Raw genomic sequence first — 27487 nt, 5'->3', positions numbered from 1 at the left:
CACAACCCCCAAAGATTCTGGCAATCAACCAATCTCCTCCTAAACCCAGGAAAACCGACCACTTGACCCCAACAACTAACTGCACTACTGACTGTATAGCTACACAATTCAATACCCACTTTATTTCTTCCATCACCTCACTACTTAACAATGGCAATTCCTCACTTTCCATGCCACCTCCCCCCACTGACCCCAATAATCCTCCTTTCTCTCTTAAACCAGTCCAAACTAATTATATACAAAACCTCCTAACTAAACTAAAACAATGTACTCCTGCTGCAGATCAATTACCTGGTGAATGTTTTAAACTTGATGCTAAATCTATCTCTTATCCTATATCTATTCTTATTAACCGCACCACCTCTGAACAGTATGTCCCCCTGCTTTGGAAAATATCTCATGTCATACCCCTGCACAAAGGAGGCTCCTCTACTGAACTTTCTAACTATAGGCCCATAGCCATACTTTCTCCTCTTGCCAGAATCTTAGAAAAATGCTTCATAAACAGACATTACACCACCTCTTAGCACATAACCTATCACCTACTCACCATGGCTTCTGGCCCAAACATACTACTAACACCGACCTATTAAGGTTCACCAGTACTATAAATCACCTCAAAAACAATAACCGCCTTGTCTCTGACACCTTCCTTTATATGTCTAAAGCTTTTTTGACACTATATCCTGTCAAACACTCCTACACAAACTTGCTTCTCTCAATTTCAGCTCTAATACCCTACAATGGTTCCACAGCTACCACTCCAGCTGTAAACAAGCCACCATATGGGAACATAAACTATCACCCTTTTGCCCATCACTGTCGGCAGCTCACAAGGCTCTATCTTAGGCCCACTTCTCTTTATTATCTTTGCTAATGATGTTTATACTGCAGCACCACCTGCCTCTATCATTCAATATGCTGATGATGTTTCCCTTATTTGCTCGGCTCCCTCCATAAATAAACTCAAAAGTCTCAGACTGCCCTCCATAACATTGAAAAATACATCTCAGATCACCGACTCATTCTTAACCCTAATGAGACCAAACTTATGGTATTTTCTAATTCCTCCAATAAAAAACAACAAACCTATCTCTCTATCTTCGCATCTAATGGTACAAAAATTGATTCAGTTGAACATACTAAACTCCCTGGTATTACCCTAGACTGCAACCTAAAATTTGACAGACATATTGCTTTAACAATCAAAACAGTCCACGCACAATTAGGGGCCCTCTACAGGGCTAAACCATATCTCTCTAATCATGCTAGAAAGCTACTGCAAGAACTCACCAACTTTCCACCATTTTCTGCTGTTCTCAAACCTTTGTAAATCTGACTTGCATAATCTAGAAGCTTGCTACAATAAAATCACCAAATTTTCCACTAATCTTCCCCACAAAACTCACCATTGTATTGCCCTACAAGAAGTAAACTGGATTGAACTCCCAAACTTACTAGCCCTAAACCAGCTAATAGTAGCTCACTCTGTTATCCATAAACTCGACTTTTGCCCAGTCTTATCTAACCTCGTACAACCCTATTCTAATCGTACCTCACTCAGGTCAGCTGATAAAAGCTTGCTCAAAGTTATCAAAGTTATCAAAACCCACAACTCTTATGGTGATTCTTTATACAGCTACTCCACAGACAAAACCTGGAATTCCCTTTCCCAGCAACTACTATCTATACCGAATACTCATAGATTTAAACAGCTCCTTACAAATGACTTCTCCAGTCACTAGTTATGCTCCTGTACTTCCTCTGCCTAAGTCAACATACTACCCTACCTTCTGTCTCTCTGCCTTTTTAACTCAGTACTGTTTGGTTTTATTGATGTCATTTCATGATTTTGGTTTGATTTCTTTTTCTTTGATTTTATCAGGTGTTATTAGCTTTGATTTACACTGTACTATGTAATTATGCAAACTACTTAGTAATCATTTTGTACTGTAACTTGCATACCTGACTACAAATATTGTAATCTTTAGGTCTCCACTGAAAATGGGCTTTGCTTTTTTGCCGAGTTGGACACTACCCGGTTACCAAATGTAAATGAATACAACATGCTGCATCTGTAACACCTTTATATGACCCTCCCCTGTCCAGCAGTTGCACACCAATGATATAGTGAAGACTGATTTCTAATTCGTTTTATGCTGTCCTTATAAAGCCATATGTTCTGCTCCATTGTTTTATAGCATTTCTAAATGGATGTCATTGCCTTATAAAGCCATATGTTCTGCTCCATTGTTTTATAGTGTTTCTAAATGGATGCCATTGCCTTATAAAGCCATAGGTTCTGCTCCATTGTTTTATAGTGTTTCTAAATGGATGCCATTGCCTTATAAAGCCATAGGTTCTGCTCCATTGTTTTATAGCGTTTCTAAATGGATGTCATTGCCTTATAAAGCCATATGCTCTGCTCCATTGTTGGATGTCATGGCCTTATAAAGCCATATGTTCTGCTCCATTGTTTTATAGCGTGTCTAAATGGATGTCGTTGTAGACGTTACCTCCTCTTCACACCCATTTATTAAAAATAGATCAGGGGAATACAATTGCCATTTTTGTCTAACCCCTCTATGGTTCATGTTTCCTTGCTTATAAGCAAAACCCTTTCGGACAGAAACTTCCATTTGTTGAGAATGTCTGCACACAATAGCGTAGAAAGGGTGGGGCAAAGGGGAACCACCCTGGGCACTGGCTTTCAGAGGGTGTAAAATTGCATAAAACAAATCCAAAACAATATACATTTTGCTATATACTGTTTTTGCACAAACTTTTTGTATCTCAATGGCAATGCTGTAACTTCCCATCCCCTTTAGACATCCCTTACATGGGCGTCTGGCAAGCCCTACATTTTACATAAGGGATGAGCCTCAGGCAGTGCACCAAAGACTTCTGATTGGGTGGCTGGGTTGAGGGGTGGGGCAGAGATAACAGTTACGGCCTGGCTTTATCACTGTTGGGCGCCCATAGCAAGAGAACATTTGTTCTGCTGTCTCTAGTTTGAGAAGACGAGTCAAGTGAGTGTAATTTAAAATGATTTTCTGTCTGGCATTGGCGCTCCTATCTTCACCTGCTATATTGGATTCGGACATAAACTCAAATGTCTGTCATTTAGTGACTTCCAAGTTGGGGGGATCACAAAGTCTGAAATACAGGTTACTGTTATAAACCTAGAAAGTTGCTAGAGTAATATGTTTTAAATTTACTGTGCATTTTCTGAAGGATGAAGAAGTCTGATATCTGAAACTCAAATGTATGTCATTGTTTAGTGATGACTTCACGTTGTTGATTGTGGGGGGATCAGTTCAGGGAGAAAGTATAAAATATAACAACACCATCGTCTTCTTGAACAAACAAACAAGACAACATGTAAAATCCTCTAAGTGCAGCTTCGAAAAAAATGAGCAACCATAACTAAGGATAATCATAAGGCATTCTTCAGCTATATCCGCAACCTAAAAGGTAGGACCTAGACGTGTGCTGAACTAGCTGTGGATGGCATCACTCATACTGACCCTATGAAAATGAGTCTATATTATAAGATCAATGGTTGAAAACATCGAATAACATATGGTCGACACCATATGGTCGATGTCTTCAAACGTCTTCCTTATAAAAAGACAAAAAAAAAAAAAAGTACCCTAACGGGTTTAAGCAGGGGGCAAGCCTCCTGCTACTTAAATATACTAACTCCGAGACCGCACTACATTGCAGTAAATGGAAATCTCCCCTTACAGAGATTTTCATTTACACGCTCGAGATTCTGAGCGTTCGATATTCTCGTGTCGACAATGTCAGATTTGACATTGTCGACTTTTGAGAATATAATATAGACCCGTGAGAATAGCTAACTTATTAGCTGACAGTTTTGGTGAAAATTTCACCCCCCCTGTCCCCTCCAAACATTACCCAAAGCATTCCCTCTACATCTCCCCCACCATGCATCTACAAAGAGCAATGCATTAATGCTCTCTGCAAGACCAAAAAAAACACAGCCTTTATGGGACCAGATGGCATCCTAGGTCGTGTTTTAAATGGCCTAAAACATGAGTTAGCAACTCCATTAGATGCTCTCTTCAATCACAGCCTGAGTCCTCGTTTTGTCTCTGCTGAATGGAAAACAGCAGCCATCACCCCTTCACAAAGCAGGTACAGCAACAGACCCTGGGAACTACATACCCAGAAGCTTAACCAGCCTTATCTGTAAGGTCCCAGAACAAATAATCATCGACCTTATAAATAAGGATATAGGTGATCTCCAAACTCTTAATCCAACACAGTTTGGTTTTGTTAGAAGCAGGTCATGCCTGTTAAACCTGGTGGACTTCTTCGAAAACATCACCAGAGCCATAGACAAAGGCAAATCTGTGTATACAGATTACGCTGACTTAGCCAAGGGCTTCGACATAATCCAATATTCGGGCATCATTGATAAACACTCCCAGCTGAATACCAACTCTTATGTTGACAGGTGGGTTGCTAACTGTCTCACTGACAGATAACACTCAGTAAAAGTTGGGGACATTACCTCAGCCAGCTGACTTGTCACCACTGGGGTTCCACAGGAGTCAGTGTTGGGCCTCCTATTGTTTGGAATATACTTCTCAGAAGTTCAGGCCAAAACAGAGGGACTGTGGCTGAGTAAGTATGCTGATGACTCCAAATTAGGTGCAATCATTGAATCCCCAAATTATGTCAATATACTTTAAGGGGGATTTACACAAACCAGTGAGTGGTGCCAAAGCCATGGACTGAAACTCAGTGCTAAAAATGCATTATAATCCCCTTTGGTAAAAACAATATCCCTCAGGCTATCATATAAATAATAATACCCTAAGTAACAACTCAATAGTGAGAGACTTGGGAACGCAAGTTGACTGTAGCCTAAACTTTGGCCACCATGCATCTACTGTGGTAAGGAAGACATTCTACGCCGTACACCTCATTAACAAAGGCATTGCCTCAAGAAGGAAAGAGGTCATAATTCCCCTGTACTTGACCCTCATTAGGCCAGTAATTGAGTGCAATGGTACCTTTGGTATGTACCTTAAGAGGCACCTGCAGATTTGAGAGACTTCAGAGATTTCTAACCCAGGAAATTCAGGGTCTCTGGCACACATCATACATCGACAGACTGAAGTAACTGTTACTGTACTCAGTAGCATACAGACTACTTAGAGGACACTTGTGCCTGGCCTACAGAGCAATCTTGGATCTTAACCTAATGGAAATGCTGCACATCCACAAGTCAAATGGAACAAGGGTCACCCACTCCAGGGACCTTAACCTGGTCTGCAACATAAATAGGACCTGCTGGAGAACAGATATGTCTCTCAGAGGTGCCACTCCTCTGGAATAGGCTACCAATTTACATCAAAGAGCCCCCTATGACCCTGTTTAAGCATAGCCTGGGTCACTGGATGGGAAACCATACATTCTTGCTGGGGATTTCACCTATGACCCTCCTAGATATGGGCAGTCATTGCTAACTAAGTTTTGGCAACATACTTTTTATTGGGTTTCTCTAGAATTATATTGGGTACAAATGGCAAGGCTTATAAAAACATTCGGGTCAATAGCCCAGTCACCACCCATGAACCTATATTGCAATGCTGTTAATAACACAGACGACTGCTAGGGTAATATGTTTTGCATTACTATGCATTTTCTGAAGGATGAAGAAGTCTGATGTTTGAAACTCAAATGTCTATCATTTAGTGACTTCCTTACAAGTTGGGCAGGGACAAACTTTAAAATATTAAACTTGCTGGAATAATATGTTTTGGATTACTGTGCATTTTCTGAAGGATTTTTTGATCATGTTATGTGTCCTTTTTTTTTTTTTTTTTTGTCACCCTTCAGGTCAGGCAGGTGGTGCTAAATGAGGGTCTTGCTTTGGACACCAGATGGCCTATCTAGGCCTCTGCCTGCACATCCATTTCTGTCATATTTCTTATCATGTTTCTTCGTCAGAAGAGTGAAATGTGATCTTAAAAAGTTGCTTTTTGTTTCAAGGGTTGCAGTTCGTAAGAGTGACCTTCTTGTTTTGTTTTGCAGTTCGTAAGAGTGACCTTGTTTGGTTTTGCAGTTCATAAGAGTGACCTTCTTGTTTTGTTTCACTGGCTGTTTGCTGCTCTGTGTAAGGTTGCAGTACAGCAGGGTCTGCGAATTTGCCCTTTCCCCACTGTTCCATGATCTCAGAATTGATACACATAATTAGCTGAGAATATGGGGGATGCAGGGTGTCTTTTGGCCCTGAGTAAAATAGTGGGTTTTTTTTTGTTTTTTTTTAATTATTTTTTAAATTCAGTCTTAGAACATCAGTGTTTTTTGTTTGCTCATTTGAGCTTTCAGTGTTTTATTGGGTAGTGCTTTACAGATGTTCTTTTAGTGGCACATTCAGACTTTAGTAATGTTGACAACCCAAAACATTTATTTGCAATTTTTTTATCTGACTACAGTCTCATTACTAATGGACCATAAAAAGTGTCTACTAGGCAGACCTGTTTATTTTATCATAAATCCAGATAAAATACATTTCTTAAAGTTAATCAGCAAGAAATGTTACAAATGACTGCATTTTTCAAACATCAGTAATCACTAAAAATTACAGTATATTTTAAGAGCTTCTTAATTAAGTGTAAAGAAATGAGTATGGTGTATTCTAAGTTGTGGAGTGACTCAGCATAACCTGTCAAATTACAAATACACAGATACACACAAACCTACACACAGAGATAACCCTTTGTTTATGCACTACTAGAATCACAGAAGTGGAAGGAAAAGGCTAGTTCTTATCTGGCACTCAAACTCAGGACTTGCAGTATACCGTGCTGGTGTCACGGGTGTATATTAAATCATCAAACGCTTAGAAAAACAAACAATGGTTTATCGACCCCATATAAGCAAAAGTTTACAAACTCGAATGCTTAGAACAGCGATTTTTTGTTGCAAAAAAAAAACACTTATAACATAACGTGGGGCTCCCCCCTACTTAAATATACCAACTCTGAGATCACACACTACAGTGACAAAAATGGCAAAGTAATGGATGCGGCCAAGTGATTTCTTTCCCAGGGAAAGAATTCGCTTATATGCCGCTTCGTCATTTTCCCTTTTCATCTTTTCAAGTTTGACCAAGATGCATTCGAAAGAATGCTTCTTCGGTCATCTAATAGGAACCTGGTGTCACTGCTATTCCAACATCAATAATGGCTGTGCTGGAGGTCTTGGGTTCCAGTCCCAAATGTGAACTAATATTTTTATTTCATGTCTATGATTACAATGCTGCCTAATCAGACAGTTATCTATTTACCTGTGTGTGTGTGTGTGTGTGTGTGTGTGTGTGTGTGTGTGTGTGTGTGTGTGTGTGTGTGTGTGTGTGTGTGTGTGTGTGTGTGTGTAATTTGATCTTGATTACAATGCTATGGAGTCTCCGGGGCAATAAATGTGAAGGCTGCTAGCATAGCTAGATAGAATTTTGTAGAAAATTCTGCCATTTGTAAATATTAATATAAGCCACAGGCTTTTCTTAAATGGAAGTAAATTGTGTTAAAAGTTGAACGTCAAAAATGTAATAGTGCACTCTGCTGGAAGAAAGCTGATAAGTCAACCCTTGTATGACTGTTTAATCTCAAACTCACAGCCGTGATGTGTATGATTCTTTCTATTGTTTTGAGACCAGAGTTAATTGCTTGATTTTACATATATAATATCTTTAAATGGAGAGAGAGAGAGAGAGAGAGAGAGAGAGAGAGAGAGAGATTGCTCTTAGGAAAAGATAGAAAATAGTAAGTTTAGTCTAGATGTTTTCTATATTTATGTCAGAAATATCCTACAGTATTATTTAAAGCATTTTCCTGTGATGTATTGTCTTGTGTTTTTTTCAACTGTGGCTAATAGTCTTGCTTCAGTCACACACTTACTATTTGGATATCAGTAATATTGCACATGTGTGTGTGTGTGTGTGTGTGTGTGTGTGTGTGTGTGTGTGTGTGTGTGTGTGTGTGTGTGTGTGTGTGTGTGTGTGTGTGTGTGTGTCAGCTACTTGGGCAGGGACATGAAGCAGTGGTTGGACAGCAATAGTTCTAGGAAGACTTGGCTTGGGACCCTGGCTAAGGACCCCACTGTATAGCTCTGCCAGTGGGGAGTCTTACTGGGGATCTAGAGAGAAAGGGAGAAACCAGCCCCAGACTGACTGTGATCTCTGTGTGCTCTTAAGGGAAATTGTACTTTACTGTGTGTGTATTTCTTCTCCTTCCCAATGTGGACACCCCTCACTGGTGTTAGTGGTGAGGATTGAGGCTCCTTAATTACTGGGCCAGTGCATGGGCTTCACATATTAATTGTTTGGCAGTGGTGGGATAGCCGCACCACATATTAATTGATTGACAATTGGCTTGTAGTGGTGTGGATAGTGAATTCCTGTAGCTTGTGTACAATGATCTCTGAAGGTGTTTTTGTACTCTAAATCAGCCAAACAGTGAATATTCAGAGTTCAGATCACAACTGTTTTGTTTCTTTGTTAGCTTAGTTAGTCAGGGAGAGCAGGCAAGCATGTCAGCAGAGGAGTATGGCAAGCTGTCAAAGAGCCAGTTGGCTGAGATGTGCCAGGCTAAAGGACTGGTGCATGGAAACCTGACTAAAGCAAAAATAACTGCAGCTTTGGTCACAGCTGCATCAGAAAACAGCAACCAGGAGGGAAATCAGACTGTCTGTGGAGATGTACAACAGTCAGAGAATGGACAGCTCAACCTTTCTGCAGAGGACTTAGAAATCCATCTGGAGCTAAAGAGACTTGAGTTGGAGGCCAGGTGTTTGGAAACAGAAGCAGCAGAGAGACTGAGACGTCCACAGTCTGAGGAGAATGAGAAACTGCTATGCCTGGAAGCTGAGGAGAAGGAAAGGCAGAGACAGCATGAGAAGGAGATGCTGACTCCTCGTCAGAGTCATGGAGGTAATGGGGAAAGGAGTAAGTGGACCCCAGAAGTGCAAAAAGTCAATACATTTCTTCTGCAGTTTACAGAGGGGATAAATTTGATAGTTTCATTCATATGTTTGAGAGGGTATGTAAACAGTATGATGTTGACCAAAGGCTCTGGGTACGGTTCCTGACCCCTTACTCCTTGGTAAAGCTGTAACCGTGTTGTCTAAACTTTCTGACTATGAATGCTGTGATTATACTGCTGTTAAGAATTGTCTGGTAGAATTTTTTAAGCTAAGACCTGAAACTTATAGGGAAAAGTTTCATGAGCATAGATGCAAGGCAGATGAAAGTGTATGTGAATATGTTGCTGAACTGAGCACTTATTTTCTTAGGTGGATGAGTGGATGTAAGGTCACCACTTTTGAAGGGCTGGCAGACCTTTTGATGAGGGAACAAGCCCTTAGCACTTTGCTGAGGACATGAGAATCTGGTTAGCTGATAGACAATGTGCTACTTCAGATGAGTTAGGGAAGAAGGGAGACCTATACCTAGCAAGCGGGGTATCCCTGCACAGGAAAATGAATCCCAGTACTGCTCATGGGTCTAAAGGAACCCATTGTGGGCAGCCCAGACTGCCCCAACAGAATCTGTCAGTAGTAGGGGAAGCCACTAGTCCAGGTACATGTCCAGGACCTAGGGTTAAAGGTTTTGAATGCAACCAGTGGGGCCATGTGGCATATAGATTTCCATGAAGGCAAGGTGGGGAACAAAGAGTGAGGGAGCCAGTAAGTGGTAAAAGACAAAATGCCAACAGTAGGTTGTCTTGAGACAACAGCGGTACCAAACTACCATACTGCAGATGTCCTGATAGGGAAGGATTTTGATGAGGCAATACCATGTGTTTATGCAGTTAAACACAATCAAGCTTTAAGACAAGCATGTGGGTCTGGTAGCCTGGGGGAGACCCAGACAGACTGCACACTTGCAGCCAGGACTGGTGAGGTGTTTACTTCAGGGAGGGAGCTTCTCTGCAGCAGTGAGACTGAAGGTGAGTCAGAGCTATTTGTGGATGCTGATGTTCTCTTGGACAGAGTGACTGCAAAGTAGAGGTGAGTAGTAGTACCCAGGCTTACAGTGAGGCACCACTGTCAGAGGATGCCAGACTTCCTGTGGAAGGGGAGCTGGGAAGGGTTACAAAGAGAGAGTTGAGACAGGCTCAGCTCTCAGACCCTACATTGCAAGGCCTGAGGCAGGTAGCTAGTGAGACACCCGATTCTCAAGGGAAGGGGGAATCTGTATACTGGGACAAAGGGTTACTGTATACAGAGTGGGCCCCAGAGGGAGGGCTAGAAAGTGAGAAGATGGAGCAGTTGGTAGCACCTAGAGCCCTCTAGCCATAGCCCATATTATTCCCTTTGCAGGTCATATGGGCATAAAACATACAAAGAGACGTGTTATGCAGAACTTCTATTGGCCTGATATTTCCAGAGATGTAACAGGGTACTGCAGGAACTTTGAGCAGTGCCAAAAGGTAGGCAAGGCAGGAGACAAGGTGAGAGCTCCTCTGATGCCTGTGCCTGTGATTGAGGAGCCATTTCAGAGAGTAGCTATGGATATTGTGGGGCCACTGAGTACCCCAAGTTCCACAGGGAAAACGTATATCCTAGTCATAGTATATTATGTTACAAGATACCCTGAGGCAGTAGTTTTGCCCTCCATTGAGGCAGAAAAGGTGTCAAATGCTTTGTTAGAGATTTTCAGCAGGGTAGTTTCCCAAAAGAAATACTGACTGACAGAGGTGCCAATTTCATGTCAGACCTGCTGGCTTATCTGTGGAAGTACTGTGGGGTGAAGCAGGTGAGGGCATTCTTAGGGATAGCAGGGTACTACAGGACATTCATCTCCAGTTATAGCATCATAGCTGCTCCCCTCACAGATCTGACAAGGAAAAACAGGCCATATAAGGTAGTGTGGACCCCAGCATGTGAGCAGGCATTCCAGAAGCTTAAAGAAGCTTTGGGAGGACCCCCTGTGTTAACCAGTCCATATTACAGCAAATAATTTGTTGTGCAGGTGGACACTTCGAACCATGTGGTGGGGGCTGTACTTAGTCAGATTTCTTCAAAAGGAGAGGAGCACCCAGTGGTTTATCTCAGTCGTAGGCTTCAACCCAGGGAGGAATGCTATGCAGCGGTAGAAAATTAATGTCTAGCCATAGTGTGGGCACTGCAGAAACTTCAGCCTTATCTGTATGGAAGGAAATTCATTGTAGTAATAGATCACAATCCCCTAACATGGTTACACCAAGCCAGCCAGCAAAATGCCAAGTTGCTAAGATGGAGTCTAGGGTTGCAAGCATATGATATGTCAGTGCAACACTGCAGTGGGGTTAGCAGCACCAACGCAGATGGGCTCTCAAGACAGGGACCTAACCCTCTCAAGCAACATTTCTCAAGGGTCACTTGAAGAACTAGCTCGGGTTCTCTGGGGTGGAGATATGTAGATGATTCTGTCATTTGTAAATATTAATATAAGCCACAGGGTTGTTCTCTTAAATGGAAGAAAATTGTATTAAATGTTAAACGTCAAAAATGAGAGAGAGAGAGAGAGAGAGAGAGGAGAGAGAGAGAGAGAGAGAGAGAGGGTTGTTCTCTTAAATGGAAGAAAATTGTATTTAATGTTAAACATCAAAAATGAGAGAGAGAGAGAGAGAGAGAGAGAGAGAGAGAAGCATTTTGTATTTTGTCTAAAGCTGACAACAACTCACCAGTACTCTGCTTTTGTTCTATATGTAAGTTTATTTAGAACTGTGATTGCTCTTAGGAAAAGATAGAAAATAGTAAGTTTAGTCTAGCTCTTTTCTATATTTATGTCAGAAATATTCTACAGTATTATCTTAAGCATTTTTCTGTGATGTCTGAACTCTTGACTAGCACTGTGTAGTAAGAAGTATTGTCTTGTGTTTTTATTATTTATTATTAAGTATTTTTAAACCTTTCAACTGTGGCTGATTTGTGTAGCGATAACTTACGGTCTAGAGTACATTGCATGTATATAGTGAAACTGTACAAGGCCACTCCAATAGTCTTGCTGCTCAGTCACACTTACTATTTGGATATCAGTAATATTGCACAGTAATAATTGGACATCCTTTGGGTAAGGGCCTTAGAGTAGCTGATAAGTAAGGGTCCTGGTGGCAGTGATTAATACCTTATAGCCTGGACAGAAGGGGCACAGCTAGTGAACCTGTGCCAGCCTTCTTCTGTGTGGTTGTATATATAAATCATATCTCAAAGTGTGTGTGTGTGTGTGTGTGTGTGTGTGTGTGTGTGTGTGTGTGTGTGTGTGTGTGTGTGTGTGTGTGTGTGTGAGCTGCTTTGGCAGGGACATGAAGCACTGGCTGGACAGAGATAGTGCTAGGAGAACTTGGCTTGGGACCCTGGCGAAGGCCCCAACTCTATAGCTGTGCCAGTGATGAGTCTTATTGGGGATCTGGAGAGAAAGGGAGAAACCAGCCCCAGACTGACTGTGATCTCTGTGTGCTCTTAAGGGAAATTGTACTTTACTGTATGTTTATTTCTTCTTCTTCCCAATTTTGATGTCCCTCACTGGTGTTAGTGGTGAGGATTAAGGCTACTTGATTACTGGGCCAGTGCACGGGTGTCACAATATGCAAACAGCTGTTATGGGAAAACTCATTAGCTACTGTCCAGAGGCTCTTGTTTGTCCAGCAGCAATGATGCCAGCACCATATATTGGATGTCTTGGATCTGAATCTCCAATGGGAGTTCGTATTTTCCTTTCATATCTATGATTCTAACAATGACTAAGCAGAAGGCTGTCCGTTTGTCTATCTGTGTGAGTTTCTTTTCAATTTGAATTCAATCACCATGCTCTGGTTTCCTAGCTGAAGAGAAAACAAAGTTCTTAAGGAAATAGTCAATGCCTACTGCCCAGAATCCCTTGTTGGTCCAGTGTCAGTGTGATGCCAACATGGTATGCTGGAGGTCTTGAGTTAAAGTCTCAAATGAGAGCTAATACTTTTAATTGTATGATTCAGCATAAACTATTAACTCTTGTATTTTTGTTACAGATACACCACTGTCACAGCTTGATAGTCTGAATCTAGCTGAGCAAATGGTAGTCAAATGTGCTGCGATAATTGGCAGCACATTCTTAGTTAAACTGCTGCGCTCCATTCTACCAGATGGCACTGTTCCAAGATTAGAGACGACACTGAGGTCTCTGGTAGAAAAAAGAGTATTCTGCTGTGCGTCACTTGTCAGGGACAGGTGGAACCCATTTTTGTTACAATCACAAAGTTCCTACACCACAGACTGTGCCTGCTCTTCACAGAGTCACAAAAACATAGCAGATGGATTTAAAGGTACGGTTCACATATTTCATTTTGGCTTCATTTACAAAGGGTAATTTTATTTAAATACCGTTTGACACTAAAGCAATTTTTTGTTATACTACCATAACGTGCTAAGTATTAGCCATCCGTCATTGTAATGTCTTTTAAGATACCAAGATAATCCTTAGAAACCACCTGTTCATGTTGACTGTCATATCATGCTGAACTGTATATAGTCTCTGCAGTAGGAACATTTTCTTTTAGGTCTGAGGTTTAGTGACCCTCATGCTGTCTATATTACAAAAGGCAAACAAGAGACATAGCACTTTTGCATGGGTGTGTGAGTGTTTTTTTTTTTTTTTTTTGCAAAGAGTTTGAAGAAGTTAAATGAGTTACAGATGAACCTGTTAGATTTCAGTCAATTGTCCTAGATTTATGTTTTGATCCAGTTACCACTCACGGCATTTGCCAATTATTTTTTTTAATTGATATTGGTGGTAAGACTGTATTTTAAATCAGAACTCTTGTCATTATGGGTGAGTACTCCATGGTATATGGAGCTGAATAATTTTAAATGATTTATATGTTATCTTAAACCTATTCTTTATGCAGTATGTAGGCATACACACAACAGTACTAACACAGTTCTTTGTTTTTTCTAGAAATAGTCAGGAGTGGCAGAGAAGTATGTAAGAGTGGTACAGGATATGTACAAGGGTAGTGTGACATTGGTGATGACTGTGGTGGGAGTGACAGATACGTTTAAGGTGAAGGTGGGATTACATCAAGGATCAGCTCTGAGGCCTTTCTTATTTGCAGTGGTGATGGACAGGTTGACAGATGAGATTAGACAGGAGGCCCCGTGGACTATGATGTTTGCAGATGACATTGTGATATGTATTGAGAGTAGGGACCAGGTTGAGGAGACCCTGGAGAGGTGGAGATATGCTTTAGAGAGGAGAGGAATGAAGGTCAGTAGGGCTAAAACAGAATATATGTGTGCAAATGAGAGGGAGGGTAGAGGAATGGTGAGGATGCAGGGAGTAGAGTTGGTAAAGGTGGATGAGTTTAAGTACTTGGGATCAACAGTTCAGAGTAATGGTGCGTGTGGAAGAGAGGTGAAGAAGAGAGTACAGGCAGGTGGAATGGGTGGAGAAGAGTGTCAGGAGTGATTTGTGACAGACGGGTACCAGTAAGAGTGAAAGGGAAGGTTTACAAGAGGGTAGTGAGACCAGCTATGTTATATGGGTTGGAGATGGTAGCACTGACAAAAAGGCAGGAGTCAGAGCTGCATGTGGCAGAGTTTAAGATGTTAAGATTTGCACTGGGTGTGACTAGGATGGACATGATTAGGAATCAGTATATTAGAGGGTCATCTCAGGTTGGACAGTTTGGAGACAAAGCAAGAGAGGCGAGATTGCGTTGGTTTGGACATGTGCTGAGGAGGGATGCTGGGTATATTGGGAAAAGGATGCTAAGGATGGAGCTGCCAGGTAAGAGGAAAAGAGGAAGGCCTAAGATAAGGTTTATGTATGTGGTGAGAGAGGACATGCAGGCGGTTGGTGTGAAAGAGCATGATGCAGAGGACAGGAAGAAATGGAAACAGATGATCTGCTGTGGAGACCCCTAACGGGAACAGCCGAAAGAAGATGATGAGTCATTCCATGCTTGATAGCTGTGGGCTAAAAAATTGTTTTCTTATATTTATGAGCTTCTACATTTCCTGAAATGTGTGTTTGTCATAATGCTGCTGTGTGTGTGATGAGTGCTAGTCAGAAACAAATGAGAGTGGTAGAAACAGGCACTTTAAAGAGCTCATTTTCTGTGCAAGTAGGATTTTAAATTTAGCATCTGTAGATAAGAGAGGCTTGCCCTCCATCCATCAAATTTTGTGTTATTACAAGATTTGTTTCTGTTTTTTTGGGATGAGAACAGTTTACATATCATGTTAACAGTGTAGTACTGTTTCGGTTTTATTTAATGTCTTTTGGTTTGATTTAATGGATCCATCATAACATGTTTGCTAGATCCCTACATACAAGACCCCTAACTAAGTAGTTAATCTTGTTTAGGAACATGCTGGTAGACGTTCATCATATTGATAACTGCTGTAGTAGCCTTAGCTATATGGGCTGGACATAACAGTTAGCCAGCTAGCTTCATAAGCTTCAAGGCACCTTCAACACAACAAAACTGTCACACAGCTTGAGCTGAGCTGACTAAATGGCAAATTTTAGCTCAAAGCCCTTTAGAGCTTTCCTACTGCAAAGGTGATCAAAAAGTGTCAAGAAAGGGGCAAACTGATTCAGGGAATCTCTAAGATTCCTCACTCCCTCCTTTTCCGAATTGTCCAAGGAATTTTCTAGCTCCTCTTCCAGTTTTGGCAAAAAAAAAAAAAACAGAATAAACAGTCTCAACAAAATTCAGGTAAACAGACATTTAAGAAGAAATGGCAAGGGGGTTCTAAAAATAATTCTCAAACCTCCAAAAACCAAGGACAGTCCAACAAGTCTGAATGACTATTCAAGACACCTTGTGATCCCTCCCACCCTTTTTCTTCCAGAAGATCTGAATCTCCGTTTTTCTGTTTGTCAACAGATTGTTTCAGACAAATGGGTTCTGAAAATCATTCATCAAGGTTACAGATAGTGGGAAGAAATTCCTCCTTTCCAGGTGCTTATTTCTCATCCTCCATATCAGATGCTTTTGTTTCCACCTGTCCTTCATAACATGCTGTCCTAAGGAGCGATACAACCAGTTCCGTCTCCCCAGGTGGGTTTTTATTCAAGGGTGTGCCTAATGCCAAAGAAAGAAAATGCTTGGAGACCAGTTCTGGGTCTTTCTTTCCTAAACCTGTTTGTGATAGTGCCCAAATTCAAAATGATGTCACTTCACAACTGTTGCCTCTTCTTCCTCATTCAAGTATCCGGTAACACTAGACTTAAAATATACTTATCATCACATATCTATTCATCCAGACGTCAGGCATTTCTTAAGGGTTTTGTGTGTCTGGATCAAATTATCAGTTCTCTGCTTTATCCTTTGGACTATTCACTGCACCAAGAGTGTCCACAAAGTGTCTAGCTCTAGTTATAGCTCAATACAGGGTGCAGGGTATCCACATTTTTACATGTTTAGACAACTTGCTTATTGTTGCAGTATTTTTCAAACAGTCACGAATCTCTCTCTGTCTTGGGTGAGAGATCTCTTACACAAGCTGGGATTCCATGAGAACATTCAAAAGCCTTTTTGACTCCTTCACACGGGATTGTGTTCTGGGGGTGTCAGCAAGACGCCTCAGTTCAAAAAGCTTTTCTTCCACAGGTTTTATTAAGATCTATTTCTAAATGTCATCTGTAATTCTCATGCTACCACTGGCAAGACCACACATGACAAAAATACAATGGTATCTGAAATCTCTTTCATCCCAACATTAAAACCCTTTATCTTTTCAAATCCCAGTCTTTGGTTTTGTCAGAACAGAAATCTTTTGATAAAGTCAACAGATATCCTTAAATCCAGCTCTCCCATTCTCCCTCCCTGCTGCAAAGTAGCCAGTAACCAGGCACTTCAAATCTTGCTTGGGGAGCAGTTTTAGGAGGGATGAAAGTGCAGGGAGCATGGGAGGTCAAGGATAGACACAGGCACATGCATTTTTATTATTTATTTATTTATTTCACATTTGCTGACCGGGAAGGTCCGACTGGATATATGTCCATTTTCAGCGGAGGCCCGGGGAGAAAAGCTCCATACAGAAAACAATAAGACAGAACAGCATAATACAATGTGAAATACAATAGAGAAATACAATGCAGAGAAACTGTTACATATTTACATATTAAAACCATTCCACTATTAGTATAATTCAAGATAGAGGTTATACAATATATTTGTAGGTCACTTTCCAAGTTCCCAGCCCAACAGGTGGGAGGGTGAGTGGCCTAATGGTTAAAGTGTTTGTCTTACAAACACAAGGTGCAGGGTTTGAGTCTCACAAAGGATAATTGGCTAGGCTTAAAATGGCCCACAAGGGCAATTAGCCTAGTACTAATCTATCAACCTATAAACATTCAAAAAGTTCATATATATTATTGTGTCTGTTTATAGGTTACTTAAAATACATACTAGACGTCACTTAATCAACAAGTTTGTACAGAATAACTAAGTTAGGATTCAATGACACCACCAGGAGACCCTAATTGGGCGAACAGTAGAAAAGTGTGGGGATTAGTCAGGGGTAGAGCAAGGACAGAGCCATTGCATAATGAAGTATTGAGTAAGGTTTTGTTTGAATTGGGTTGGAGAGGGTTGTAAGGTTAGTTCTGTAGGAAGAGGGTTCCAGACTTTACCAACTGAGTTTATAAACAGAACTTCCCCAGCTGAGTTGTTAGCATTGACGGTGAAAGCTAGCATTTTGTTAGAGGATCAAAGAGTTTTAAGGTTCTGGTAGGGGGTGATGAGAGTTTTAAGATCGGGTGTCCATTCTGGCTGGTAGAGAATTTTGTGAGCAGTTACTAGTTGGTTAGCCAGTAGAAGGTTAGGTAGTTCAAGCCAGCCTAGTGGTTTGAGGTTAAGGCAGTGATGAGTCCTATAGGCAGAGGCGATGGCAAATCTAGCAATATGATTATAGCAGGTTGTGAGCTTGTTCAGGCCGATTTTACTCAGGTTTGTGAATAAGGGGGAGGTGTAGAGAAGTGTGGATAGTAGAGGAGTGCGAGCAAGAACAGTTCTGGCTAGGGGAGTTAAGGGTTTGATCCTGTGTAGACAGCCAGGTTTTTTATTTACTGTTTTAATTGTGTGGTTGATATGCAAGTCAAACTTTAGGTTGTTGTCAACTATACCTCCTAGGAGTTTGGTTGAGGGGTCTGGTGAGATAATTGTGTCATTGTTAGATTTAATGGAGAAGGTTAGAGAGGAGGTCTTACAAGAAGGGGAAAACAGCAGAAGTTTAGTTTTTTGGGGATTTAGTATCAGACGATGATAGAGGAGCCAATTTTCAACTATGCTAAATGTGTTTTGGGATAATGTCAGCAGTTCTTCTGGGGTTGTAGTGGAACATATTAGGGTTGAGTCATCCGCGTATTGAATACAGGTAGTGTCTGGTATTACTTCATGCAAGTCATTAATGAATATGGAAAATAGGAGGGGCCCTAAGATGGATCCTTGGGGGGGGCTCCAAGTGTTATAGATAAAAGTGTAGATAAGTTATCGTTCCACAGGACTGCCTGTTGTTTACCTCCCAGATATGACTTAAGTACTTAAATATCAAGGAGCTGTTTCCCCTGATCAAGGCACTCAACTTTCTGAACCATCTTTGGTCCCCTGGATCTCTTCAAGTGGTTACAGACAATATCACAGTCACGTGGTACATCAACAAGCAAGGGGTGATCACTTGGCACCCCTTTAGCAGACTAACCATGTTAGCTTGGGATAAAGCTTCACAGCACAATCTGACTCTACAGGTATCCTACATTCCTTCAAATCAAAATTGTGTGGCAGACCAGCTGAGCAGGATCACAGCAGACCCTCACGAATGGAAACTAGATAGGGGGTCTTACATTTGGTACATCTGTAGGAAGTCCCTCGAGCAGACCCCTTTGTCTCCTCTCCGAACAATCAACAGGCAAATTTCTGTTCCAGGACTCCATGTAAGAAGGCCTGGAAGACAGATGCTTTTTCTTTCCTTCAACAGGAATGTTTCTGCATGCTTTTCCACCCATTCTACTAATATCCAGGGTACTTCTGAAGATTCAGAAGGAATCCCCCAAGATCATTGCAGTGACTTCCTTCTGGCCCAGGCAGTCAGGGTTCTCCCTTGTTTTGGAAATAGCCAAGGGTGATTACAACTAGCTTCCTCACAGACGATCTACTCATGCAAAAAACAGGGTTGTTTGATAAACCCTGCCATCAGTCATCTTCAATTGACTACATGGATGATAGTGCCTTAATTCCTTTTAGGCACCTGTTTACTGAAGACATGCAACAGGTACTAATGGAGGCAAATGATGGTACCAACAACATAACCAGCACCATTCAAGGCTAGTTGTTCTCTGCTTTTACAATATTTGTCTAAGTTAGTATACTATGGCCTTTTTTATTCCTCTATCAAGGTTCATTTATAAGCCATTTCAGCATGTTTGTCCATGGAACCTCCTCTTTCAATGCATTTTCATGTCAAAAATGTTTTTGAAAGGGGGTTTTGCATAAGAGGCCTCCAAGGAAACCAGGAGCCCCTCCTTGGAATGTTAATTTTGTTCACAGGTTCATAGGTAATTACTAGGCTAGTGGCACAAGAACCTTTACAAGCCTATCCAATAATACCCAGGCTATGACAATATTATATCTTAATTCCACAGGTATAGAATGGGGTAGTATCAGGGTAGCAGGTTTTTGGGAGTTGGAGCCCTGAGTCATCTTACAGACTGTCTCTGTCCATAAGGGACATGGGAAGTACCCCAGGAGTGAATTTACAGTACCCCATCCATTTATCCAAATTCCTTTTGAAGAGTGAGGGATGGGCTTTCTTTTACAAAGATGGAAAGTTTACTCCATAGATGAAGTAGCCTTTGGGATAGAAATATGTCTGTCCAGCAAATTTTGTTAGAGTCACAATAAGGTTCAGGTCCATGTAACATGTAACTCTCGTATACGTTTTCTTGTGAATATGTAAAGTTTTCTTCAGGGCTGGATCAGAGAATGCCTTGTAGATTAGGCATAAGTGTCAATAAATGATATGAGATGGAGTAAAGGGATAAAGCATTTAATCTGTCTGCATAAGACATATGTCTTACACTTTGCATTTTTTTTTAGTGAGAAACTTCTGGGGCCACTCCAGTTGTTGTAAGTGCCTGGTTAGGTACATGCAGAGGGGAGCAATCACGGGCCTGATGAGGGCCAAATACAGTCGCACTGTGACTTCCTTTGAAGCTGATGCCATCCCTTTACTTATAGGATGAGCCACACAGAAAGATTTCCTCAGTACTGTAGCTACCTGGTGGTCAAGGTTTAGGTTGCTATCTGTGTTCCTAGGACCCTCAACACTGTATCTACCTTTAGGGGTGTGCTATCAATATTATAATTTGTAGGGATATTTTATATTATACATTTCCCGAAGGGTATGATTATGCTTTTTTAGCATTTAGTCTCAGACCTGGTTGTGGCACCTTTTGTTTGTCATTTTTAGGCCTGCTAGTAGGATGTCAACATCATTTGGGGATTCAGTGATTGCTCCCAGCTTACAATCATAGGCAAACTTGGTGATCCAGAGGCCCCCCACATTGGCCTTCACTTCAGAGAACTATATACCATACAGGAGGGGTCCAAACACTGAGCCCTATGAGACACCGCTAGCAACAGGTTTCTTATTGGAAGTGGATTTACCTATCCAGAAAAGATATGCCCTGTCAGTGAGCCAATTTGCTATCCAACTGACGATGTAGGGATTTATACCTAACTCAGAAAGTTTACCTAAATTCCCAGAGTGGAGACTTGTGTTGAAAGCTTTGGCCAGGTCCAGATAAGTGGTGTGTACCTTTTTACCCTCATCTATGTCCCTGGTGACTTTCTTGACAGACAAATCCAAACTGGGTCTGTTCCAGTGTTTGGAGATTTCCTGTGTTGTTATTGATCAGGTCCATGATAATTTTCTCCATGGCTTTGCAAATAAGACTGGCCAAACTTGTGGGTCTGTAGTTCCCTAGGTCAGTTGATGGGCCACCCCTGTGCAGAGGGATGACTGTTGTAGTCATCCATTCCTCTAGGACAATGCCCATCCAGAGGCTGTTCTTAGAAATGGTCTTTGGTGGCCCTGACAGATTCTTTTTTAAGATATTTAAAAAGCATCCTGGTATATTTTTGGGACCTATGGAGGCTGTGTTTTTGGCTTTAATGAGTGTAGTAAGGGCGTGTTCCTTTGTAGTGGCTAGTTGGAGAGGTGGTTGTGGGTATTTCTTTGGGTGTGGTAGGAGGTGATGGGGGGGTAGAAATGAAATGCTGTCCAACAGGTTTGCTATAGTTTCAGGGTGGGTTTAAGTGTTGCTGTTCATGATTAACTTTGCAAAATGTTGAGCACTTCCCCTGAGGTTCCAAACATAATAAAAAAAGCCTTATGGTTATCTTTCACCTTTGGCAGATTTGACCAGCTGTCTAATTTGTTTAGACTGGTGAGTGTCTTTTTGCACTGTTTTGGTTGTTCCTCCTTGGCTTTGGAAAGGATTTTTTTTCCTTTTATGGAATATCCTATTTATGCTAGGGGTCCACCAGGGTGGTTTATTTTTGTCAGTAATTATAGGTTTGACTTGGACAAGTACTGCCTCCTCAATGCAGCTATGAATGTAGTTGTACAGTACTTTTGTGTATACCTCAGAGTAAGCCTCAGTGTCATCTGGGTTTGGAGGGGCATGGAAGTTTAATAAGCTTCTTGAGTCACTCACTATACAGCCAGACACCTTGTTCATGGGTGATTTCAACTATCCTTCCATCGACTGGGAGTCATATGTGAGCACAAACACACTCACTCTAAGGTTCCTGGACTTTAATACAAATGCTCTGGAACAGATAGTCTGCACCCCCACAAGGGGCTGGAATATCCTAGACTTAGTACTGACCAACATAGGGTGTCTCTTTACTATCCAGTGTGTTTTACCCTCCCTGATAAGGTTTGATAATGCAACAGTCTCATTTAAAGGAACGATTATACCTGACCCCCCCTGCCGAGCAAAAAGGATGAAAAGTTTCTCCAAAGCAAATATAGCCTTCTTAGAGATGGCATAAACAGCATCAAACCTGGTGCTACCACTGTCAACAATGACTTTTATACAGAGGTGTACACAAATTCTCTGTATAAACACCTGTACAAATGTATAGACTCAGCTTTACCTGAACTGATCAAAACAAGATCATCAGAAAAAAACAAGCCACCTTGGTGGACATCAAGCATAAATAGGTTATACAACAAGAGAAAGAAACTAATGTCTAAGAACAAGAGAGAACTGAATCAGCAGAGGAGAGACACCCTCCGTAGCCTGACCAAGCAAATTTGATATCTTGTAAAGTCCTCTAAAGCCAATTACAAAGCTAAACTAGCATCCCTAGCATCCCTAGCTAAGCATAATTACAAGGCATTCTTTAAATATGTCAGAAATCTAAAAGGGAAGGCCCAGCTTTGTTTAGTGGACAGTACCTCTCATACTGACCCTGAGGACATTGCCAACATGCTAGCAGGCAGATTTGGTGCAAACTTCACTGCCCTGTCCCCAACAGACATACCCCAAAGCATACCTGTAACCAGTCCTCTACCTAGTATCTCCAAAGAACAGGTCATAACAGGTCTGCTGGACAGTGGCACAGGAAAATAACTTTCTTGGGTGGCATAAGCTATGGTACCTTGCTGGCTAGGATTACATAGGTCCTTGGGCCGATAGCCTAGTACCTACCTATGAACCTATGAACCTATAACCGCACTCTCCACAGCCAAAAACACAGCCTCTGTGGGACCAGATAACATCCTAGGCTGCCTGATTCATGGTCTAAAACAGGAACTAGCACCAGTAAAACCAATTGGCACTCTCTTCAACCACAGTCTGTCTTTGTCTCAGCAGAGTGGAAAACAGCAACAATAATTCCCTTGCACAAAGGGGGTCCATCAACCGACCCTAGGAGCTATAGACCCATAAGCTTAACTAACCTTATCTGCAAGGCAATGGAGAGAGTCATCATGGACCTTACCAACAAAGACATAAGTGGCCTTCAAACTCTTATCCCAACCCAATTTGGCTTCATTAAGGGTAGATCATGCTTATTAAACTGGTGGACTTCTTCAAGAATGACACCAAAGTCCTGGATGAAGGCAAAACAGTACATACAGCCTATCTTGACTTAGCGAAGGCTTTTGACACAATCCCCCACTCAGGCAGCATTGAGAAACTCACCCAGCTGGGAATTAACCCATATGTCGCTAGATCAGTAGACAACTGGCTCAATGGCAGAATGCATGCAGCCAAAGTTGGGGATTCCAACTCTACCAGCAGATCAGTTACTAGTGGTGTACCCAGGTATCTGTGCTGCGCCCTCTAGTGTTTGGAATCTATTTCTCAGAAGTCCAGGCAAAAATAGATGGCATGTGGCTTACCAGGTTCACAGGTGACTGCAAACTGGGTGCAATCATTGAGTCACCCAACGATGTTGACATACTACAAAAAGAGCTTACACAGACAAATGATTGGTGCCAAAGCCAAGGACATAAACTAAAAGCAAAAGAAAAAATTTGTTACCATACATTTCAGCAAAGTCCCTACAAATTACAATATTAACAAGTAACCCCCTTGTCTCAAACCCTGTGGTGCTGGATTTGGTAACACCAATTGATAGCAACCTTAACTTCGATCACTATGCATCCTCAGTGGTAAGGATGCCTTTCCTGTTGTACATATCATAAGTAAGGGCATCACATCTAGAGCTAAGGATGTTATAACTCCCCTGTACTCATGTCTAATTAGACCACTAACAGAGTACAATGCTCCTTTCTGCATGTACCTCTCCAGACACTTGCAGAAGCTGGAGAGACCTCAGAGGTCTCTCACCAAGAAAATTCAGAGCCTTCAACATATGACCTACATGGACAGACTGAAGTGCCTGTCACTGTACTCTGTATCTTATAGGCTGCTGAGAGGTGACTTTTGCCTGGCCTATAGAGCTGTCTCAGAGTGCACTAATGGAAATGCTGCACGTGTGCAAGTCAAAAGGGACATGATTCACTCACTCTAGGGATATTAATCTAGCCTGCCACATTAACAGGACATGCTAGAGAGACAGATATGTCTCACGGAGATTGCCACTTCTCTGGAACAAACTCCCATTTCAGGTAAACAGAGCTCCTCAATGACCCTATTTAAGCATAATTTAGACAACTGGATGGGAGACCATAAATTTACCCTGGGGGTGTCATGTATGTCCCTCTTGGATAAGGGCAGTTGGTGCTGATCATAGACTTGCGATGCAAATATAGACCATACAACTTGGTCAGTAAAGGAGCAATGGTATAATGTGATTAGGCTTATAAAGGCCCTAGGGTCAATAGCCTACTAACCTCCTATGAACCCATGAGCTGTCACTTAGTTTGAGGTAATTGCCCTTGGTAAAGTTCTTAATAGGTTTGGAGTTTGATGGGTTTGAAGGTTAATTTTAATACTAAAGGAGATCATTTTGTGGTCAGATCTTACCAAGGAGGAGTTTATTGGCTTAATCTATGGCCTTTTGGAAAGGATTCTAGAAGTATTCTAAACGCTGCCCTTTGTACATACTTTTACAACGCACTACAGGCTTGATTCCTTCCCTAGGCTGAGATCAAGCTTTGTTCGGATTATTCTCCAGGGCTTCCTGGACTGTTCTCCTTACAGCTTCAAATGTAGTTAGCTTAAGTAATCTTATGATGAATATGATGAACATTATACAGTTGTGTAACTAAAACTTACCATAACAGTAGATGTTTGAATCATCACTACTGCAGAAGCTGTTACCTCCAACCATCCCCTTTTTTCTGGTGTGTTTTTATGCTAGGTTGTGGACATTTGTTTTTTATTGCTCCTGGCACTGTTCTTCTAGGGTCAGCCTCCATCTCTCTGCTGTCAGAAAAATTCTTGAGGTGCTTTGTGCTCAAATTTGTCTTTTAGTCAGCTCGAGCTGCCTGGAAAGGTGGAAAGTGCCCTGAAGCTTTGGAAGATAAACAGTTATTGTATCCTTGGCAGTGTATAACCCATACAGCTAAGTCTACTGCAGCAGTGATCATTAGAGCATCTACTGTTATGGTAAGTTCAGCTTACACCACTGTGTGTTGTTACATCTTTGGAAATTGCAACACAAGGTCCAGAACCAGGTGCATTTACTCCAAAGAATCAGAAAGAAAAGGGAAATGCATAGTCTTTCACGCATGCACTATTAGTGCTCTGTTCTGTTTTTTCATTTTTGTTTTTATTTAACATGTTCAACTGCAGGGGTTATGGAATTGTGGTGTTGTAGCCATCTAGTTCTCAAAATCTTAAGAAGGAAGAACTATACTCCTGTATATCTGCTTCCTCTGAGCTAAGCATGCAAAAAAGCTACCACTTCATGGGTTGTCCCCCAGCATATTAACATTTTCAGTTCTAAAGAGAAAAGCAAACATTTGGCTAAGTAACACTTGCCCACTTATGTGCCCGCTCTAACCAGTGCTATCACACTCTGGACTCATTTTAAAATTTTGGGATTTTAAGCTGGTGTTTAGTATAATCCCACTGTGTTCATACTAGAGGACTGTTTTGTCTGCCCATCCATGTTTCTAAATCACTTATCCTTTTGACAGTTCAGACTGGAATATTTTAATTATACTGTATTTTAACATTTAAGCAAAACTATAGTTTGCAGTTGTGGAAACGGGTCTACTTTAATTCACTGAAAACTCATTTCAATGAATTTCAGTTCACCCTCAAAAAATTGCTTAAAGCTCAAATCTCTGAAAACTCATTTCACTGGATGTAAGTACTGTTGGGCAAATAAAACATATATGCCCTTTTCCCCACTGTAGTGCGATCCTGGAGTTAGTATATATAGTTAGAGGGGTGGGGGCACAGCCCCCCACATTGGGAGTGTGGGGGTATAACCCCCCACCTACTTAGCTTTTATATTTATGAATGTTATTTCACTGAAAGCTAACAATAAACTTACAACTTTATCTTCTCTTGGTACATTACTGCACAAACATAACTAGTAAAATATTTCAGCTATGTAACTATTGCACTATTATGTATATAATATGTAATTATGAATGTATCCCTCTGATGAATGTATTTCTATGTATTTCACTTGCCACAGTTTAATGTATGACACTGTAATGCAATAATGTGTGGTACTGATGAATGTAATGTGTGGCACTGTAATGCAGTAATCTGTGGTACTGATGAATGTAATGTGTGGCACTGTAATGCAATAATCTGTGGTACTGATGAATGTAATGTATGACACTGTAATGCAGTAATCTGTGGTACTGATGAATGTAATGTATGACACTGTAATGCAGTAATCTGTGGTACTGATGAATGTAATCTGTGGCACTGTAATGCAGTAATCTGTGGTACTGATGAATGTAATGTGTGGCACTGTAATGCAGTAATCTGTGGTACTGATGAATGTAACGTGTGGCACTGTAATGCAGTAATCTGTTGTACTGATGAATGTAATTTGTGGCACTGTAATGCAGTAATCTGTGGTACTGATGAATGTAATGTGTGGCACTGTAATGCAGTAATCTGTGGTACTGATGAATGTAATGTGTGGCACTGTAATGCAATAATCTGTGGTACTGATGAATGTAACGTGTGGCACTGTAATGCAGTAATCTGTGGTACTGATGAATGTAATTTGTGGCACTGTAATGCAGTAATCTGTGGTATTGATGAATGTAATGTGTGGCACTGTAATGCAGTAATCTGTGGTACTGATGAATGTAATGTGTGGCACTGTAATGCAGTAATCTGTGGTACTGATGAATGTAATGTGTGGCACTGTAATGCAGTAATCTGTGGTACTGATGAATGTATTTCTATATGTATTTAATATGTAAAATTTCTATTTTCTGTTGGAGCTTTTCTCCTTGGGCCTCCGCTGAAAATGGGCATTTGTAGGCCAATTGGACAAACACGGTCAACAAATATAAAATAAATAAATAATAAATAAATAAATTTGCCCAACAGTACTTACATTTAGTGAAATGTGATTCAGTGAAATGAGTTTTCAGTAATTTGAGCTTTCAGCTATTTGGTGTGAGTTTTGAAATTCAGTGAAATGAGTTTTCAGTGAATCAGAGTAGACCCGTGGAAACATGCAACAGTAAAGAATATAGAACAAGGAATTATTTCAGCATTAATGTTATATATGTTAACTATGCTAACGTGCATTTTTTTGTATCAAAGGAAAATTACTTATAAAATTGTCAAAAATTAAAAAAAGTCTAATTAGATGAACTCCAGAGTGTGAAGATCTCCTTGAATTCAGTCATATATGGTTATCCTTGTCCTAAACATTTTGTTCCACAATAAAGAAACTAATTACTGGCTGAAACTCTTCAAAGATCATAACTGCAGTCCTTTAAATAGAAGGAACTAAAAGTCTGAATGTGGGTGAATATATGCTGGTTCTGAGGTTGTGCTACTTCTGTGCAT

At 41.0% G+C, this 27487-nt stretch overlaps 1 protein-coding gene across 1 annotated transcript in view; it reads left to right on the top strand.

The window, feature by feature from the left end:
- ADCY10 (adenylate cyclase 10) overlaps positions 1 to 27487 on the top strand; it is a 376739-nt gene that overhangs the window by 263953 nt on the left and 85299 nt on the right. The window contains exon 19 of the mRNA XM_044054989.1: positions 13032 to 13325. Coding sequence (XP_043910924.1) covers positions 13032 to 13325 — 294 coding nt within the window. The remainder of the gene's footprint in view (positions 1 to 13031; positions 13326 to 27487) is intronic.

The sequence above is a fragment of the Protopterus annectens genome, chromosome 13.part0 (genome assembly GCF_019279795.1).
Source record: "Protopterus annectens isolate FY-2018-M chromosome 13.part0, PAN1.0, whole genome shotgun sequence".
Classification (NCBI taxonomy): domain Eukaryota; kingdom Metazoa; phylum Chordata; order Ceratodontiformes; family Protopteridae; genus Protopterus; species Protopterus annectens.
The sequence above is the reverse complement of the archived record's forward strand: the minus strand, read 5'-3'. Positions and strand labels throughout refer to the sequence as shown.